This window comes from Alexandromys fortis, unplaced genomic scaffold (genome assembly GCF_014885135.2).
Source record: "Alexandromys fortis isolate MF-2015 unplaced genomic scaffold, M_Fortis_MF-2015_v1.1 scaffold_12, whole genome shotgun sequence".
In the NCBI taxonomy this organism is placed as follows: domain Eukaryota; kingdom Metazoa; phylum Chordata; class Mammalia; order Rodentia; family Cricetidae; genus Alexandromys; species Alexandromys fortis.
Window position 1 is genome coordinate 20,608,884 of NW_026067937.1, and position 17,543 is coordinate 20,626,426.

Here is a 17,543-nt window from a genome sequence, read left to right on the forward strand (position 1 = left end):
ACACACATGCGAGTGCCCTTGAAGGGCAGAAGAGAGTATCAGATCCCCTAGAAATGGAGTTACTGATGTGTGTGCTGGGAACCAGACCCAGGTCCTCTGCAAGAGCAGCAGGTACTCTCGACCTCCCAGCCATCTCTCCAGCTCCCCTTCCCCTTTTACTTAATAAACTGCAGCTTTACTTCATACTGACTTGTTCTGAAATTATTTTCTGTTGTGCAGTCAAGAATCCTAGCTTCGACTGGGTATGGTGGTGCACACCCTAATCCCAGTGCCTGAGAGGAGAGGCAGGTGGATTCCATGAGTTCAAGACCAGCTAGATCTAAGTAGTGAGTGCCAGGGCAGCCGAGGCTAGGTAGACAGACCCTGTCTTAAAAACGAAAACAAACAAAAAAAACAAACAAACAAAAAAAAAAAAAAACCCAGCTTCCCCTGATTAGAGATTTTTGAAAGAACTCCTGCAGCTGCAGGCATCTGCATACAGCTGTCTGTCTCTTGCTCCTTGTTGCTGATTCTAATAGCAAATGAGTATCCTTCCATCTGTGGTTCAGCCAGCCGACCTCTCTGCTAAAGTACCTTGGAAGCTGTAATTTCCTAGAATTATTTTGTATCTAGTTCTTCCAGAACTCAGGTACTTCCTTCCTTGCTTTCTCTTTGTTGTTGTTGGTTTTATTTTTGATACAAAGTCTCACTCTGTAGCTGAGGCCGGCAAACTGACTATGTACCTGCATGGAACTGGCATCATCCTTGCATCAAGTGCTGGGATAGAGACATGTGCCCTACTGCTTGGCCTTCTGCTGCTCTGCCAGCTTAGGCTCTGAGCAAAGCCAACTGCTTCTGATTAAAGCAGTCAGAAGAACTGGGGTTCCCAGACCAGGAAGAGGTCAGTGTTACCGAGATCAGCCTCCTCCTTCAGATCTAAATGTCCTTCCTGTCACACACTGCCTCTGGCCAGAAGGAAGTCACTGGGTATGGTGCTAATTTGTGTGTTGGCAGAGACTGAGAAATCTGAGAAACTTTCCCTGGGTCGTAGAGAAAAGAAAAGTATGCTTTTGGTTGGTCAAAAGGTTGTGAGTTATCTCTCAACTGTTAACAGTCGGTTGCAGGTTGAACTCCTGCACTTTCCCCTCTTCTCATGGCTGAACTTGACTAGTTTTTTTTTAAAGCGTCTTTTCATATATAAATATATATGTATATATATATATATATATATATGTTTTGTAAAATCTCTCTGTCTGTCTGTCTGTCTGTCTGTCTGTTTTGTGAAAGGTGAAGGCCGAAAGACCCTTGGAAAAGATACTGTTTGGGGGAAAATAAGACAGAACGCAGAGAGACCCTTCTGTCACCCCAGCGAAGTCAGCGTGAGAACTAGAACAAGAAGCACGGTGCAGCTTTGGCCGAACCAGGATTCTTGAGATGCGGGGTGAGTGGTCTTTGCATCTCAGCAGTTGGGGTCCAGGAGGAGGCAGACCTCTCCCCATGTTCTTCGTGTCTGAGGTTTTGCCAACGTATTAACTTGCATTTCTCTTTAGTCACCCCCTTTCTCCTCAGAGGAGTTTTTTGGCAGACTACAAGCAGGTCCAGGTGGGGGGTGGGAGTTGGGGGTGAGGGGTGAGTCTATCTAGGTGAAGGAGGAGGGGAAAGGGTTGTCTCAAGGAGACCAGAATCCCACCCCTTCCCAGGTCGGTGTGTCCTCCACAAAACTAGCATTTTGTTTCTGCTTCTGGACTCTATCAGATGGTGTGACAGGACCGGATATTGTTGACGATAGTATGGGGCTTAGGACTTGGTGACATGGGTCCTTGGGGCCAGGCTTGGTGGAAACCCTGCATAGCAAATGGCCCTCCAGAGCTGGAGCTGAGGAATATGGGCCAATCGCTTCCAACAGCTGGGACTCAGAAATGTCTGGGTGTTACCTCGAGGAGGAGCCAGGCTGTGCAGTTACATGTGGAAGCTTGAACGTGTGAATTTAGTTACACCCAGGTGGGTGAAAATGATCCCATGAAGGAATGAAGCAATGAATGCCATGAAGCAGGAAGATACTTTGGGGGATAACCTTCCAACACTAAAAACAAAATAAAACACCAAACCTTTGCGACACACACATCTGCTTTCAGGGACTATTTGCCTGGGTGGGGTGAGTTAGCTGCTGGAACAGGGTCATCCTAATGCATTGGTGCTTAACACAGTGACGTTCAGGCCCTGCTCAGTCCATCTTGGCACTTCTGGGCTGGATGATGGGGTTCGCTGTGGCTTTGGTAGCCTCAAGCTGAATGGGTGCATCTGAACACATCTCCAAATCACTCCGGTGAGGGCAGGAAATGAGACATTGTATCAGCCAAAGACAATGTCCCTGGGAACTAATGGGCCAGGGAAATCATAGACTGTAGCTAATTCTAAAGAGGACAGATAAGAAGTGAGATATCAAGTCCCCAAGGGACTGAGAGGTCACATGGGAAGCTGTTCCTACCACACCAGAGTTCCCAGCTCTCAGTGATTCATTCTTCATTTACTTGAAGCAACTTTGTTGAAGCACAATGGACACCATGAATTAACACTTTGGTCATTCTGCATTTCTGTAAATCTGTGCTTGTTGCTGCAGGTGCCCCAGCTTTATCGGGCTCAGCCTATACATTTGTGTCCTGTGATCTGGGTGGTTTCTTTTGTTGCTTCTCTAGAATAATGTCTTGTAAGGTTCACTGAGTGGTGGCTGTAGGGACTCTAGCATCGGTCTCTGTATCATCCCAGTCCGCCTCCAGTGGCGTCACACACACTTCCTGTGGAATATAGAACTTTATGACAATTGCCACTCGCTTCTGCCAGCACCCATGATCCGGATGTCATGGCTCTGGCTATGTGCTGTGTCTGCTTTAAGCAGCCAGTCCCTGCCTCTCTGTGTGTGTATGAAAATACACTTACAACATTTATATCCCAACTAAGGAATTGCAGACCTGGCAGTCGTTCTACTAGGTCCAATAATTCCAGCACTTAGGTGAAGCAGGGGGATCAGAAGTTCAAAGTCTTTGCTGCATTGTAGAGTGGAGGCCAGCTTTGGCTACATGAGATCTTACCTCAAAGAAAGAAAGGAAAGGAGATAGATAGATAGATAGATAGATAGATAGATAGATAGATAGATAGAGATAGATAGATAGAGATAGATAGATAGATAGATAGATAGATAGATAGATAGACAGAGTTTATTAAGTAGAGAAAGATATTGTGTATGCTTTAGCTTCAAGTATGATTGCTGTAAAAAACCTCAGAGAGGCTTAATATCTACCTATGTGAACTTGTGGTTCTTAGGGCTGTATTGCTCAAAAGACATTATATACAACTAGGTTAAAAGATAAGCAAAGTTTAAAAATTAGTTAACAGTTAAAGATTAAGTAAAAATGAGTTAAGTAAAAACCCATCAGTGTTCACCTGTTTGCTTAAAGAATTTTCTCTGGTGACTGAATGATAAGGTGGCTGAGGAGGCTCATTGTTTGGGTGTAGGGATAAAAGAGGGGCGCTGATAGGTTAAACCCAAAGGTCGCCTTCTGGCCCTAAGTAAGCAGGATTCAGTTGCTTTGGTGAGCTTGTCAGTTGTGCTGACTCAGGGCTCTGTGCATGCTAGGTAAGCCTCTGCCATTTGAGCCACCTCCCTAGCCTGTTTTCTTTCAGTGGCCAAGCACTATTCAATATGTTGAATGAACAGACTCATATAGTCCAGCCTGGCCTCAAACTTGCTCTATAGCTGAGGATGATCTTGAACTGTCTTTGTTTGTTTGAGTCAGGGTTTCTCTGTCTAACAGTCCTGACTGTTCTGGAACTTAACTTAGTAGACCAGGCTGACCTCAAACTCCCAGAGGTCTGCCTGCCTGCCTCCTGAGTGCTGGTATTAAAGGCACACAGCTTGACCTTGAACTCTTGATCCTCAGGATTTCATCACCTCCCAAATCCTGGGATTGTAGGCATTCACCACCACACTAGGTTTAGACAATTCTTTTAAATAGTTTTATGGGCAGCAGGGATGTTCAGTGGGTAAAGGCACTTTTTGATCCCCGAGCCCATGGTGGAAGGAGAGAACTGACTTCCCCAAGGTGTCTTCTTTTTATTTTCCAAGGTGTCTTCTGAATAGCAGGTGTGTCCATACTTATAACAAGTAAATGGGGGAATAAAAGAAAAAGAGCACATTGTGTTTATTAATTAAGTCCCACTTTGGGGTTATGTTGCCTGGTACCAGTTCCTTCTGCACAGAGGACTCCGGTGACAGACCTGGAAGCTAACATACTAGCAGAGAATTCCTTCAGCATCACACGTGGCCCTAAGCCGTGTATTCTTGACTAAGCTCAGCTGAAAGTGATCACTGGAAGGTGTCAGGCACATTTTGGGGTAGGGAATGTGTGTTCGAAAGGTGAAAACGGTGGACAGGAGTGCCTCTGGGCATGCTCAGCTTGCACACGGGTTTAGCCAAAACTAAATAAAGGGCACTTTGAAGGTGTTTTTCTCAGCCTGCCCCTGAAGTGCCAACTCACTTAGAGGCGGACGGTTTCCCATAGTCCCGCTGTTGGTCAAGTGTGTTTCCGGTGACTGTGCGCTGCTCTTATCTTCGTTTCTTATGTGGAATGCGTCACTTGTCTCAGCTTTTAATGATCTCAGCTTTTTCTCCGGTTTTAAGCAATTTGATCTTGATACGCTATTGAGTGTGTCTCCTCACGGTTCTTGTTCTTGGGTTTTATTAGGTTTCTTTGTTCTGCAAGTTTATCATTTTTATCCGACTTGGAATTTTTTTCCAACCGTTGTCTTTTCAGAGGTTTTCACCCCTGCCCCAGCCCCCATCCTTTGCAGTTTGTTAGGATGCCTGAATTTGTGTTTCTGCTGAATCCTTTCGCTGTTTCATCTTGTATGGTTCCTGTTTCTGTGTCTTTCAATTCAGAAATCTTTCAGCGGTGTCTCATTGCCTGCCTCACCCCCAGGCTCTGCCCTTGCATCTCTCATTCATGTGGAGAGAGACTGTGAACTCTGTGGCTGCACTAAGTTCCTGTCTCTCCTCCAGCTTCTCAATTGCACAGTCTGCTTTATATTGTGTCTCTATATATTTGTGTGTGTGTTTGCACATGTGTGTGTGTTTGTGTGCATGCATGTAATTCTGTTTATGTGCTTGTGGAAGCCGGAGAGAAATCTCAGCTTTTATTCCTTAGGAGTTTAGGGCAACCTGGTCTGCAGCTTGCCCGTTAAGCTAGACCACGGGCCAGTGAGCCCCACAGAGATCAGCCTGTCTTCTCCCCAGCATTAGACTTACAAGCATGTAGCAGCAAGCCTGGGTTTGTTTGTTTGCTTGTTTAATACGGGTTCTGGGGAGCAAAGCAAGAACTTTGCTGGCTGAGCCATGTCCCCAGGCCACCATAGTTCCAATAATGATTTTAGCCTTGCTTTCAACTGAGTTTTGTCATGGAAGTGATTCTGAGGTCATTTCTAGTGGCTGACTTTTCTCTTCATCATGACCAGCATTCCCCCACTTGACATGTCAGGGAATTTGTCAGTGACCGTCAGACATGGGGATGTTAACCTAGAGATCCAGGTCAGAGTCATTCAGCTTTTTCCTCCTTTGCTGAACCTGTGTGGACCAGCTGCCAGCTGACGTACACACTGTGAAATACCATGCTGCTCTTCAGTGTTGGTGTGTTCTGCCTTCCCAAAGTGTCATGGCTTCAGAGGCTTGTACAGCAGCCATGTTGTCACCATCTGGAGGCTGGGACACCCTCTGAGGTCAGATGTCACAGCCAGTTTCTTCAGGTACTGACAGAGCTCTGCCCTCTCCTGGCTTCTGAGGCATTGCTGCTGTGTGAGATGCTCTACACACGGCTCCAAACTGCCCCCATCCTCATGTGACCTTCCTCCCGTGTGCAGGTGACTCAGTGTCCCCTTGTGAGTGTGTGTGTTCTGTGTGCTCAGATGCACTTGTGTGTGGGCTCTCATGGGTGGGACAGAGACAACTTTGGTTGTCATACCTCAAGGACTACTTGTTGTGTGTTAGAGATAGAGTCTCTCTATATAGCCTTGGCTAGCCTGGAACTTGTTGACAGAGGTTTCTGTCCCTCATGGACCCAAAGCTGTTCAGTTCCAAAGAAACACACTGAGGTCTACATTAATCATAAACTGGTTGGCCTAGTAGCTCAGGCTTCTTATTAATTAATTCTTACATCTTATGCTAGCCATTAATTCTTGTCTGTGTCAGTCATGTGGCTAAGTCCCTTTTATCAGTGAGGCATTCTCATCTTGCTTCCTCTGAGACTACTGCAGACTGACTCCTCTCCCAGAGTTCTTCTGCTCTCGTCACCCCACCTATACTTCCTGCCTGGCTACTGGCCAATCAGCATTTTATTAAAACAATACAATATAAGTGACAGGGTACAAGACTATTGTCCGGCAGCAGGAACTCAGAGAGATCTACCTGCCTCTGTGTGCTGACTGTTAAAGGCGTGCCCTATCATGCCTGGCTGCTTTGTTTTAGGTTATATTTATTTATATATGCATGAGTGTGTATGTATCTGTGTGGTACACACACGCTATGATACAACCCTCAGGAAGCCAGTTTCCTCCTTCTGCCATGTGGGTCCTGAAGACGGAACTCATGTTGTCATATTTAGTGGCAACCGTTTTTACCTTCTGACCCATCTTGCCAGCATGGACTTTGCTCCACCTGGCCTTTGCTCCTCAGAATGCTGTCTATCTTCGGGTTTTGTTGCTTTTGGAGACAGGGTCTCTTGCTGGTCTTGAACTTGCCAAGTAAGTTATATTGACTGGCCAGTGAGCCCAGGGATCAGCTCATCTCTGCCTTCCCAGTGCTGGATCACACGCGTGGGCCACCATGCCTATCCTCTCCATACGGGTTCTGGGGATTGAACTCGGGTTCTCATGCTTGCAAGATAAGCGTTTAACTGACTGGACTATCTCCCCAGCTCCTAACATCCCTTTTTCCTGAAGATGTCAGTCATATGGATGAGGGCTTGTATCATAGTTTCAGTTCTGTGCGAAGGTGCTGCAGGCTGAACTGAGGGGCACAGTTCAGCAGCCCTTCCCCTCCCTGCTCTGCTCTGCAGATCTGAATCACAGGACAATAGCGGTGCCATTTTCCAGAATGGACCCTTCTGCATTCTCGCGGTTCCCAGAGAGGGTTTTGGCTGGGGAGCAGTCCTTGACATACCCCTCCACCACTGAGAGAGGCGATTTCCATACTGGTACACATCCCCCCCCCCCTTTACTCACTGCTCCAGGAGTTCTGTCCAACCCGAGTTTGTAGCCTCTGACCCTAGATACAAGCTCTGAGGTCAGAGACTAGCGTCTGTTCCCATGTTTGACTTCTCTGGAGCTTTCCCCAGACCCGGGCACATTTTTTGGTCCCAAGCAAACATTTGTGGAAGAAATGAACCAGAGCTAGAGAGCGCTGTCACTGCCCTAACCAAATGGAAAGGGAGTCATAGAGTGAACCATGATTAAGGCTCAGCCCAGGAGCCCGGGCTTGTTTCAGGCCAGCCAAACATTGAATCTCAAGACAGAGATGACCACTGAAGTAGTCGAGTGGCCTGTCTGAGTGCCACTCCCAACCATGTGTGTGTTTCTCCCTACCCCTAGAGAGAGGACTGAGAGAATGTTATAATTTCCCCTAGGAAAGGGGGGACTGTAGCTTACCACTGAGCATACAACAACTGGAAATTGGTCTGTAGAAGTTTTAGGAGGCTCCATGAAGCCTGCTGCACAGTACAGTCGGATTAAAGTTGGAGGGGCCAATGATGGGACTGGCAGGGAAGTGGCCACCTCAGTGTCCTTCCTGAAGGCTTGCTTACCATGAAAGTGCCCTCCCCTAGGAGGCTGGATCCCCAGTTTCAGACTGGCTGTCTGCTCTAACCTGTTTCCAGATGGACACATCATCCCACTGAGCGCTGGGGAGCTCCAGCCCCTCCATTACCAACCCTCAGATTCTGGAGAGGCCTGGAGTCAGCCTGTCTCCCGTGGCAGTGAGTTCTAAAGTGGCTTAGCATCTGTGACTGAGAAGCTAGGGCATCCTCCATCTCTTGGTCTTATCAAACGTGGAGACCTTCCCTTCAGAAATTCAGTTGAGGTCCAATCTCATCCAGTGTCGTACATCATTTTTTGGTCCTGCGGTGCCCCCTGGTGGCTGGAGTCTAGCTCCTAGCGGACTCAGCCTGGTGGCCCAGAAAGGGTGGCCATCCATGAAGGCACTGTGTCTTGTCTAATGATGGAGGGTGCAGTTTATAAAAGCGATGTGGGTTGAATTGTGTACCTCAAAGATGTAACTTTATTTGGAAAAAGCTTCTTTGCAGATGCCATTTTGAAAAAGAAGCCGTGGGCTAAAGCGATGGTTCAGCAGTTAAGAACATTTACTGTCGGGCTGGAGAGATGGCTCAGTGGCTAAGAGCACCGGCTGCTCTTCCAGAGGTTCTGAGTTCAATTCCCAGCAACCACATGGTGGCTCATAACCATCTGTAATGAGATCTGGCACCCTCTGGCGTGTGGACATACATGGAGGTAGAATGTTGCATACATAATAAATAAATCTTTAAAAAAAAAAGAACATTTACTGTTCTGGATGAGGACCCAGGTTTCTTTGTGGCAGCCAACAACCATCTGTAACCTGTAACTCCAGCTCCAGGGGCTCTGACAATGGCTTTTGGCTCCCGCTGCCACCGAGCATGCATATGGTGTATATATATACATACATATAGGCAAAGCACTCATACGTGTCACAAAGAACAGGAGGAAAAGGTATGGACTGTTGAGATGGCTCTTCCCTATTGGGTAATAGAGCTTGGCAAACCTGACCATTTAAGTTCAATCCCTGGGACCTAATTGGTGGAAGGACCTAACAGCCTTCTGCAAATTATCCTCTAACTTCCACCATATGTGTGCACGTGCGAACACACACACACTATGAAAAGAAGGAAGGTGTAGACCTCGGGGTGGCCCCTTAACCTAATGTTCTTTGTGTCTTAAGAAGAGGAGAAATGCCAGGTGGTGATGATGCACCCCTTTAATCCCAACACTCGGGAGACAAAGGCAGGAGCGTCTCTGAGTTCAAGGCCAGCCTGGTCTACATGGAGAGTTCCAGGACAGCCAGGGCTACACAGAGAAATGCTGTCTTGGGGGAGGGGAGAGGAGAGACATAGAGGCATACATAGAGCAGGAATACCACGATGGCAGGTCAGAGCTTGGAGTGATGCACCTATAAGCTAAAATGTTTGAAGAGGGGCCTGGGTCAGATGGTCCTTGGCTTTGGAAGACGCCAGTCAGGCCTTCACATTCATTGCGGATTTTTTAGCCTCTGGAGCTGTGAGAGACATGGAGACATGTGTTGCTAAAGCTTCTTTGTGACATAGAAGATGGCGGAGAGAACAGAGAAAGGGCTAGGGACAGAAATAGACAGACACGGAGAGACAGACACGGAGCGTCTGGGCCATTTCGCTGGGCCTGCTTGTTTTATTTAAACAGATAAGAGAAAGCCCTGGAACTCCGCTAATACAGGTAGCTTTTGTTTTAAGTAAATGTATCCTAAACTGTACAGCAGAAGCATGATCTGAAATAGAATCTTTCTGTCTGCGCTGTGGCTGTCTCGATGGGTATGGTGCTTGTCTAGCATGTGCAGAGCTGTGGGTTCGATCCCAAGCAAACTAGGTGTGAAGGTGCGCACCTGTGGTCTCGGTCCTTGGGCGCTGGAGGCAGGATTTTAGGCCAGCAGAATAAATGCCCAACATCCTGTTAGCGCCACAGTTTGATTTAGACCTGCAGGGGCATGAGTTCTGTAAGATTCCAGATGCTGAGGGCCAGAGTCTGTGCTGCAGTTACTCACTTCTGCCACAGGGGCAGCACAGCTTACAGTTTAAAACGCTTTCGGTGATCCCAAGCGGACAGGCGATTCATCCCCGCTTTTAAAGAATCACACCTGAGGCACGAGATTTTAAAACACCCACCCGCATGTTCCCACAGCTGCCCACCGTCCTGCCTTCTTCGGTATGTCCCTCCTTCCCGAAGACATCCGTCGGGCATTCTGTAGAATGAGGACACCAGCATCACGAGGCTTAGCCCTTGCTTGTTTGAAAACCTTATTTTGCTCTCTGCTTTGTCAGATGTTATTTCTTGGCAGAGGATTCTGGGTCAGCAGGTTTTTCTTCCCAGGCTGCCTGCTGGTGTCTGGTTTCTGTTGGGAAGCCAAATGCAGTTACACCAACTTTGAGCCCCACACAAGCTGTTTTATTCCAGGTCGCCTTTAAGATTTCTCTCTGTATTCTTGCGTTTTTAGGAACTTGACTATGATGGGCTAGCTGTGCCATTCTGGTGTTGGGCCTGCCACAGAGTCAATCTTTGAACTTCTAAGATCTGTGGCGTTTTTAGAATCCTAGAAAAGCCTATGTATTTTATACTACCCCCCAGATATTTTTTTGTTCTATTATTATTTTATTTTATCCATTTTGGGGTTACAACTGTAGGGTGCCGGGCCATTTGCAATGTGTTGCTCCTCCTCCAGCATCACCACCACCGCTGTTACCACTGTCAGCACCACCGCCCCCCCACCTTCACCACCCCCACCCCACCACAGCCTCCGCCCTCCACCTTCACCACCAAAATCTGTCTCATATCAGGAGTGCCACCTGATATGGGACAGAAGAAAAACCAAAATTAAGGGATTATTCTGTTGACACTAAGCTCATAATCCTTTGGTTTTATTTTGACTCTTTAAAACGTTTCTTAAGGTATAAATATTATCTCAAAATTTGTAAGATTTATCATACATATTTAAACTTTCTGTCATGATATTAATGGTCATATAGAGTACTAGCTAATTCTAGAACTAGGCTTCATCTAGCTTCCTGTATGTGATTTTGTGTTTGAGTCTAAAGCAGGTAACTAGGAATTAAGCTTATGTACCCTGGATGTATTTAATAGATTATGGCCCTTTAAACTCTCCGAGATCTGCTGCATATGACACTCAGAATGTTTACATTTTCTGCAGTGAACTATGACCGTTCCTGGCAGTGACCTTTGAGGTCTCCAAGATGATGGGGACCTGCAACAACAAATCCACCTGACCGCAATAATGCCATTAAAGCTGACAACCACCACCCACAAATCAACTGCTCAGGACAACTTCAAAGCTGCTAACTAAGAGGGTCCAACCTCATAACTACTCCAGCCAGGACTTCAAACAAGCCCTGCACTTTCCCATCACACCGAGCCTAGACACCAGCTAGTTCTCCCAGGACTTGACCATTATCTTAATTTTCTCAAGGTCTCCTAAAGGTGCCATCACCCCCAGACAACAGGAAGTAATTTTAAGAATGCAATGCCCATATTCCCAAGAGGTAGGGTGGGTGATTTTTGGCCAGTCAGAGGGTTATGGATGCTTAGCATCATTTAGAGGGTGTGGTTACATGCTGTTATTGGTCATGGTCAGGGAAGAAACTAAACAAAGGAGACTAGATTCAGGGATCTTGTTCTGGAAAAAAAAGGGGGGCTACAGGAGTGAGAGAATAAAAGGGTAGATGATTGAATCTACTTTTAAACTAATGAAGCAACTACTAGTCTTAAATATTTTATATTTTTTTTACGTTACATATTTATTTACAATTTTATTTAGTAATAAGAGTTCAAGAGTTTAATCCAGTTTTCAGATCAATCTCTTAAAACAATCTTCATTCTGTTAAAGGGTTGAATTAAATATTCTCATTTCTTAAGAAGCTGGTGCCTCACTATGAAGAAGGGAGCAGCGAATCCAGATCCAAAGTACACAGTCATCATCGCCAGTAACCGCCATTTGTTTTCCACCGAAAATGGCAAATTCTTTCCCGGGCCCTCCTCGTAGTGGCTGCGACGGACCACGGAGGTGGTGAACCTCCGGACACTTTGGCCCAACATGGTGCGGCGGGAAGCTCAGCGAGGGGCGCAGGGGTGGACGGCGGAGATAATGGCCGCACCACCACAATCCTCTTCCTTGACGACCTTCTTAAATATTTTATATTGATAAGGATTTTTGTATATTGACACAAATTTAAGTTTATTTTTGTTATACTATATATATGGTTCTCCTCTTGTTTAAGGAATTGCATGTATGCAGCTAATTTAACAATGTAATGTAAATTTGTAGTCCTTGGAAGTTATTATTACAAACTATTTAGGAAATAGTTTAAAAAAATACAGGTTAGTAGTTAGTCATCTAACAATCAAATTTGTGACCAATTTTGTTTGTGACCAGGTATGTTTTCAAGGTCAAACAGATATGTTTTAGATAGACATACGGTCTTCAAACATTTCAGAGACCTACACAATATGGAATTTAAGATACTTTAATAACCGCTGGTCAGTGGTGGTACATACCTTTAATCTTAGCACTCAGGAAGCAGAGACAGGCAGATCTTTGTGAGTTTGAGACCAGCCTGGTCTATAAGAACTAGTTTCAGGACAACCAGAGCTTTTACACAGAGAAACCCTGTCTTGAAAAACAACAAAAAAAAAATTTAATAACATAAGGCTTTTCATGACAGATATGTTTGTTCCAGACAGTACCAATTTACTTCAAAAAAGAATAATTGGTACCAAAAAACCTCCATATGGAGTTTACTTTCATTGTGGCAAAGTTAGCTACTGGGCAAGAAACTGCCCTTGCCTTGACTGATGATGTTATGTTATCCAAATTGGGCAAGCAGAACACAACATAAGGTAGTGACTGCCAAACTTTGCAGGTAAGACAGTCCTTCAAAAATTCCTGCTTCACAAAAAAGTCTATCAGACAATCTAGGCCTGTAGGCCAAAGCTGGATGCCCCAACATGGGTGACTATCCAGGCAGCCAGATGTCTTTGTTGCTTTTATTGACTTTGGAAGTTATTTGCTCTGTGCTTCCTGCTTACTGAGCTAATATTATATCCTTCCTGGGTCTCTGATGGTGTTGAGGACTAGATAGTTATAGTTTTCCTTGTTACCAAATTTAGAAAAGAAACTCACAAAAGAGATGTACATATGTAAAGTTGAGAGACATAAAAACTTAAGTTGTTTATCTAAGAAAATGTTTTAAGGTTTTAAAAAGCTATTTCTAGGTTGATAATACAAGTTATTATAGAAAGTAAATTAAGTACAAAACTTTGGACTCACCAAGATAGGACAGATAATAGAGTATTTTCTCCAAAGATGTCAAATACAAATAGACTAGACATTGTAAGTGTAATTCTTACCTGACAATTGTTCTATACAGTTTTACTGTGTTAGAGTTAAAATCTTTCCTTTTTATTTAGACAAAAAAAAAAAGAAAATGTTATGGGATATTTGTTTGCACTGACACTCTGAGACCACTGCCATTAAAGTTTTACGTTGAGTCAGGGGCAGAGTTAGTGACTGGCTGACCAGAATTAGCCATGGAGGTTTTAGAGGACCCAGGATACATATAGAGAGACATAGGAAGCAGAAGGGATAAGCTTAGAAGGATTTGCAGCCCTTTTGGATTGGTGAAGGAGAGAGAGGGGAGGTCACTGATCATTTCTCTGCTACTTCTTTGATCAATCAGATTTTTACTCCAATATCTGTCTCCTGAGTTTTATTTAATAATAGAACAATGCAAGTACACCCTCCTCCCTTCCTTCCTTCCTTCCTTCCTTCCTTCCTTCCTTCCTTCCTTCCTTCCTTCCTTCCTTCCTTCCTCTCTTCCTTCCTTCCCTCCTTCTTCCCTTCCTTCCAGTGCTGGATTTGGACCCAGGACCTTGTGCATGCTAGGCAAGTGTTTTACCACCGAGTTACTTTCTTAGCCTCCTCCCACCCCATTCTCCTTCCTTCCTCTCTTTCTTCCTGACTCCCTTCTTCCTTTTTTCCTTCTCTTTTCTCTTTTTGTTTCAACAAAGCCTTACTTACTCTGTAGCCTAGTTTGTCTTGAACTCAAAATGATCTTTTTGCCTCAGCCTAGTTGGGATATTTTCTAGGTTGATGTAGGTCACCACTCTGTAACCATCCTACTGAGCAGAGATGAGAGTGTCAGGAAGTGCCAGTGTTGGGGAAATTGAGGTGCAGACTGTGGCTGAGGCTCTGAGTGCAGAAGTAGCTGCCCAGTGTTGCAGAGTTGCCCAGATGAGCGGCTTCCATAATCAGAGGTTCTGGAAGCGTGAAGTTTGATGTTATTCTATCCTATGACCGGTCTCAGTGGGACCTCAGCAGCTCCCTTCCTGCTGGTCTCGAGAGCCTGAGAAGTGAGCCATGAGGGACATGTGGCCCTATCTGACTTATGAGCTGAACTTCAGGGTCTCACTGCAGGGTCAGACTTCTTCCAGCGGTGCTGTGGGACACTAGCTTTGCCCAAGGATCTGATTCCAGGGTCTGAGGACTTGACTTTGACAGTGGGGCCTCCAAGGAGCTTTCAACAGAGCACATTTTGTCACGCTGGGTAAACACAGCCAGGCTTCGCCTGTGCAGAGATGGGACGGCCTGCTCCTCCTCTACCCTTTGTGCTTTGTTAACAGAATGTCCCTGGCACACTGGGCTCTAGCTCGTGCCAACTTGGTTTGGCCCTCGAATTCGGCTGGGCACTTTCAGAGCCAGGGTCCTTCCTCAGAAGGTAGGTTTTTCATTTCAGTACCTGCCAGGAGTTTAGTTTCAAGGTTCACACTCATATGCCTCGGTTGCCTTCTGCTGCAGCCCCGTTCATTAGCCTCTCCCTCTGGGTGGAAAGGAGACAAGGTCCCAGGAGGAGTAGCACTGCCCTCACCGCGGTCAGCTGGTGCAGCTGGTGACGTCTGTCTCCTTCGTGCTCCAGAGCAGCCTGTGTGCTTGGGGAAGAGCCAGCCTCCTGAAGTCAGTCAAGGTGGATTTGACCCCGGGCTTGCTGCCTCTCTGGCCAGACAGGCGGGGCAGAACTCCTTGCGGGGGGGGGGGGGGGGGGNGGGGGGGGGGGGGGGGGGGGGGGGGGGGGGGGGGGGGGGGGGGGGGGGGGGGAGGAATAGAGCGGAGAAACATGAGCTCTGGGTCTCAGGACCTGGAGTAGGGTTCAGGTGCCTCTGTGCCGCTGCCAACTTTCCTCCTTGTCCTTGGGAAGGCCACATTCCTTTCAAAACCAGAAAGACAACTTGCAGGGGAACTGCCCAGCCTGGGCTCCTGACTGCTGGGCTCAGGGTGAGGTGGTCCTGGTGCTAGAATGGATGTTCCACTAAGGAGGGCAGCAGTCGGTGTCCTGTGGTGAAGCCAGACACAGCGGCCTTAACCATTTGGTTTTCGTGGTTGTTTGTTTTGGTTTCCAGGGTAGCAGGGTTAAAGATGGGCACCGAGCAGCCTTGTCATGCTTTAGAAGATGCTCTGTCACTTGCTACATTATGTAACCTGTCTCATGTCTTTGGCTGGCTCTCCTTGCCTGTCCTGCTGCTGCCCAGCTGTGCTGCTACATACATGTCCCTTAGCATGTCAAGGCCTCGTTTCCTACAGCTGACAAACTAAATATTACTTCAGGGCTCTTCCAAGGAGCAGGAAAGCCAACAAAAGTACCACATTGCACACTGTGAGACTCAAATATTATTCTTTTATTTTGTTTTTGAGATGGCCTCTCCTGTAGCCCAGGTTAGCCTTGAAAACTCTATATAGCCCAGGCTGACTTTGAATTCCTAAACGACCTGCCTCCACCTCCCAAGTAAGGCATACACCACCACAACTGGCTTCTTAAATATTATTATCTCTGACAATAATGTCTTTTCTTTATGTGTGTGTGGTATGTGTATATACATATGTTGTGTAGACATGGTTACATGTGTAAGCATGCGTGTGGAGGCCAGACTGGGTCAACTTCAGGTATCAATCTCTATTCTTCCGCATCTTATTTTTTGAAAGCCTCTCATGGAGCCTGGAGCTCAGCAATTCTTTGCTAAGAAGCTGTTTTCCCAGCCCCTTACCAGCCTTCCCTATAGACACATAGCTTTGCTATTCTTACTTTGGTCAAGGACTAGCCTCATTGCTTGCCTCTTCAGTGAACTTGGAGCTCAGGCACCCCGCCTGGTGCTGAGACCTCCTGCAGCTGGAATTCTGCACTGCCTCTGTGAGCCTGGCTTTGAGCTGCCCCCCCCCCCAAACCCCTTCCCTGATACTGCCTCTGCATTTTTCTGTGCTCTTGCGTGAGGGCAGAATGAAGCTATGGCCGTTGTGGAGCCATCCTCCGGGAAGCAACCAGCAGAGGGCGCAAGCTAGCTGCTGCTCTCTAGAAGAGCTCCATCCTCTCCCTGAGTGGCTGGCTCTGCATTGTTCAAACAGAAGAGCAGCCTGGGGTGGATGCTTGTCCCCTTCTGTGAGCCATCGAAATTCCCTGAGTGCCGGGCGGTGGTGGCGCACGCCTTTAATCCCAGCACTTGGGAGGCAGAGGCAGGAGGATCTCTGTAGGTTTGAGAACAGCCTGGTCTACAAGAGCTAGTTCCAGGACAGGCTCCAAAACCACAGAGAAACCCTGTCTCGAAAAGCAAAAAACAAAAAAGAAAGAAATTCCCTGAGTCATTGTTTTTAAGGAGCCTACTTTGCCTCCTGGGGTTGCTGAAGTCACAACCTGCTGACAAACACAATGATCCCAGATATATGAGTCAGGAAATGGTGCCTAATAATACTGGAAGTAGGAGGTGGGGGGCATCCCTGAGGCACCCTAACATTGCCTCACCTCGTTTTCCCTGTGGCATTTATTTCCTGCATAGATGAGGGGCCTTCTGGCAGGGGCTAGGGTCGCAGGGAAACTGAACTCCCAGAGGTGATAGGAGCTTCCCAAGTTTTGGGTGTGTCAGTGACTTCACCTGGTCTCTGGTCACTCAAAACCAAAGAGTCGAGGTTCCTTAGCACTCCACCCACCCTTCTATCTGCCAGGCAGGCTGAAGGACATCAGCAAGAATAAAACCGTGACAGTCGTCCGCACAGTTGTGGCAAACTACTTCTGTCTTCTCATCGTCCTTGGGCACCTACCTGGGCAGCTGAAGGACAGGACACTTCAGGGGGCTGGGAGTCATAGGGCTGGCTGTTCCAAGGAGACTTAGGTCTGTGCCAAGCTGGGACAAGCTATGGAAGGGGGTCTTAGTGCCAGTGTGTGTGTGTGTGTGTGTGTGTGTGTGGAGGGGGCTATTCTAAGGAGGCTTAGGCCCTGTGCCCAGGGACTGAGCTCTGGGCTGATGCCTGTGGTAGTTAGGGGAAAGCCTGGAAGCTTTGCTCTCCCCCTTCCACTCGGCTGGCCCTGACCTTTGAATGGGTCATGGATCCCATGCATTCCACGTCTGGTTCCTTCTCTGAGTCCCGAGGTCTCTTAGTGGAGCGACAAGGCCTTGTGGGCAGGTTTTCAGTTGTTCTGGTTTTAGTTTAAGTGCCCTGTTCTGGTGAGCTGGTCATCCTGTGTGTAAGAAGGCCTGACAGGTGCCTCACGTGCCTCCTCCTGACTTGTGCCTCCTCCTGACACGTGCCTCACGTGCCTCCTCCTGACACGTGCCTCATGTGCCTCTTCCTGACACGTGCCTCCTCCTGACCCGTGCCTCCTCCTGACACGTGCCTCCTCCTGACCCGT

The 17,543-nt window shown here is 47.0% G+C and overlaps 1 protein-coding gene and 1 long non-coding RNA gene across 4 annotated transcripts in view; one reads left to right on the forward strand and one right to left on the reverse strand.

Moving 5' to 3' along the window:
- The window catches only part of LOC126504595 (uncharacterized), a 67,948-nt gene that overhangs the window by 2,926 nt on the left and 47,479 nt on the right, over positions 1-17,543 (forward strand). For all 3 annotated transcript variants that reach the window (XR_007592660.1, XR_007592658.1, XR_007592659.1), the window contains exon 2: positions 1,267-1,420. This is a non-coding gene — a long non-coding RNA (uncharacterized lncRNA). The remainder of the gene's footprint in view (positions 1-1,266; positions 1,421-17,543) is intronic.
- LOC126504594 (cytochrome c oxidase subunit 7C, mitochondrial) lies at positions 11,610-12,016 on the reverse strand. The gene has a single exon (XM_050146993.1). The coding sequence runs from the start codon at positions 11,908-11,910 to the stop codon at positions 11,719-11,721; it is 192 nt and encodes a 63-aa protein (XP_050002950.1). The 5' UTR covers positions 11,911-12,016; the 3' UTR covers positions 11,610-11,718.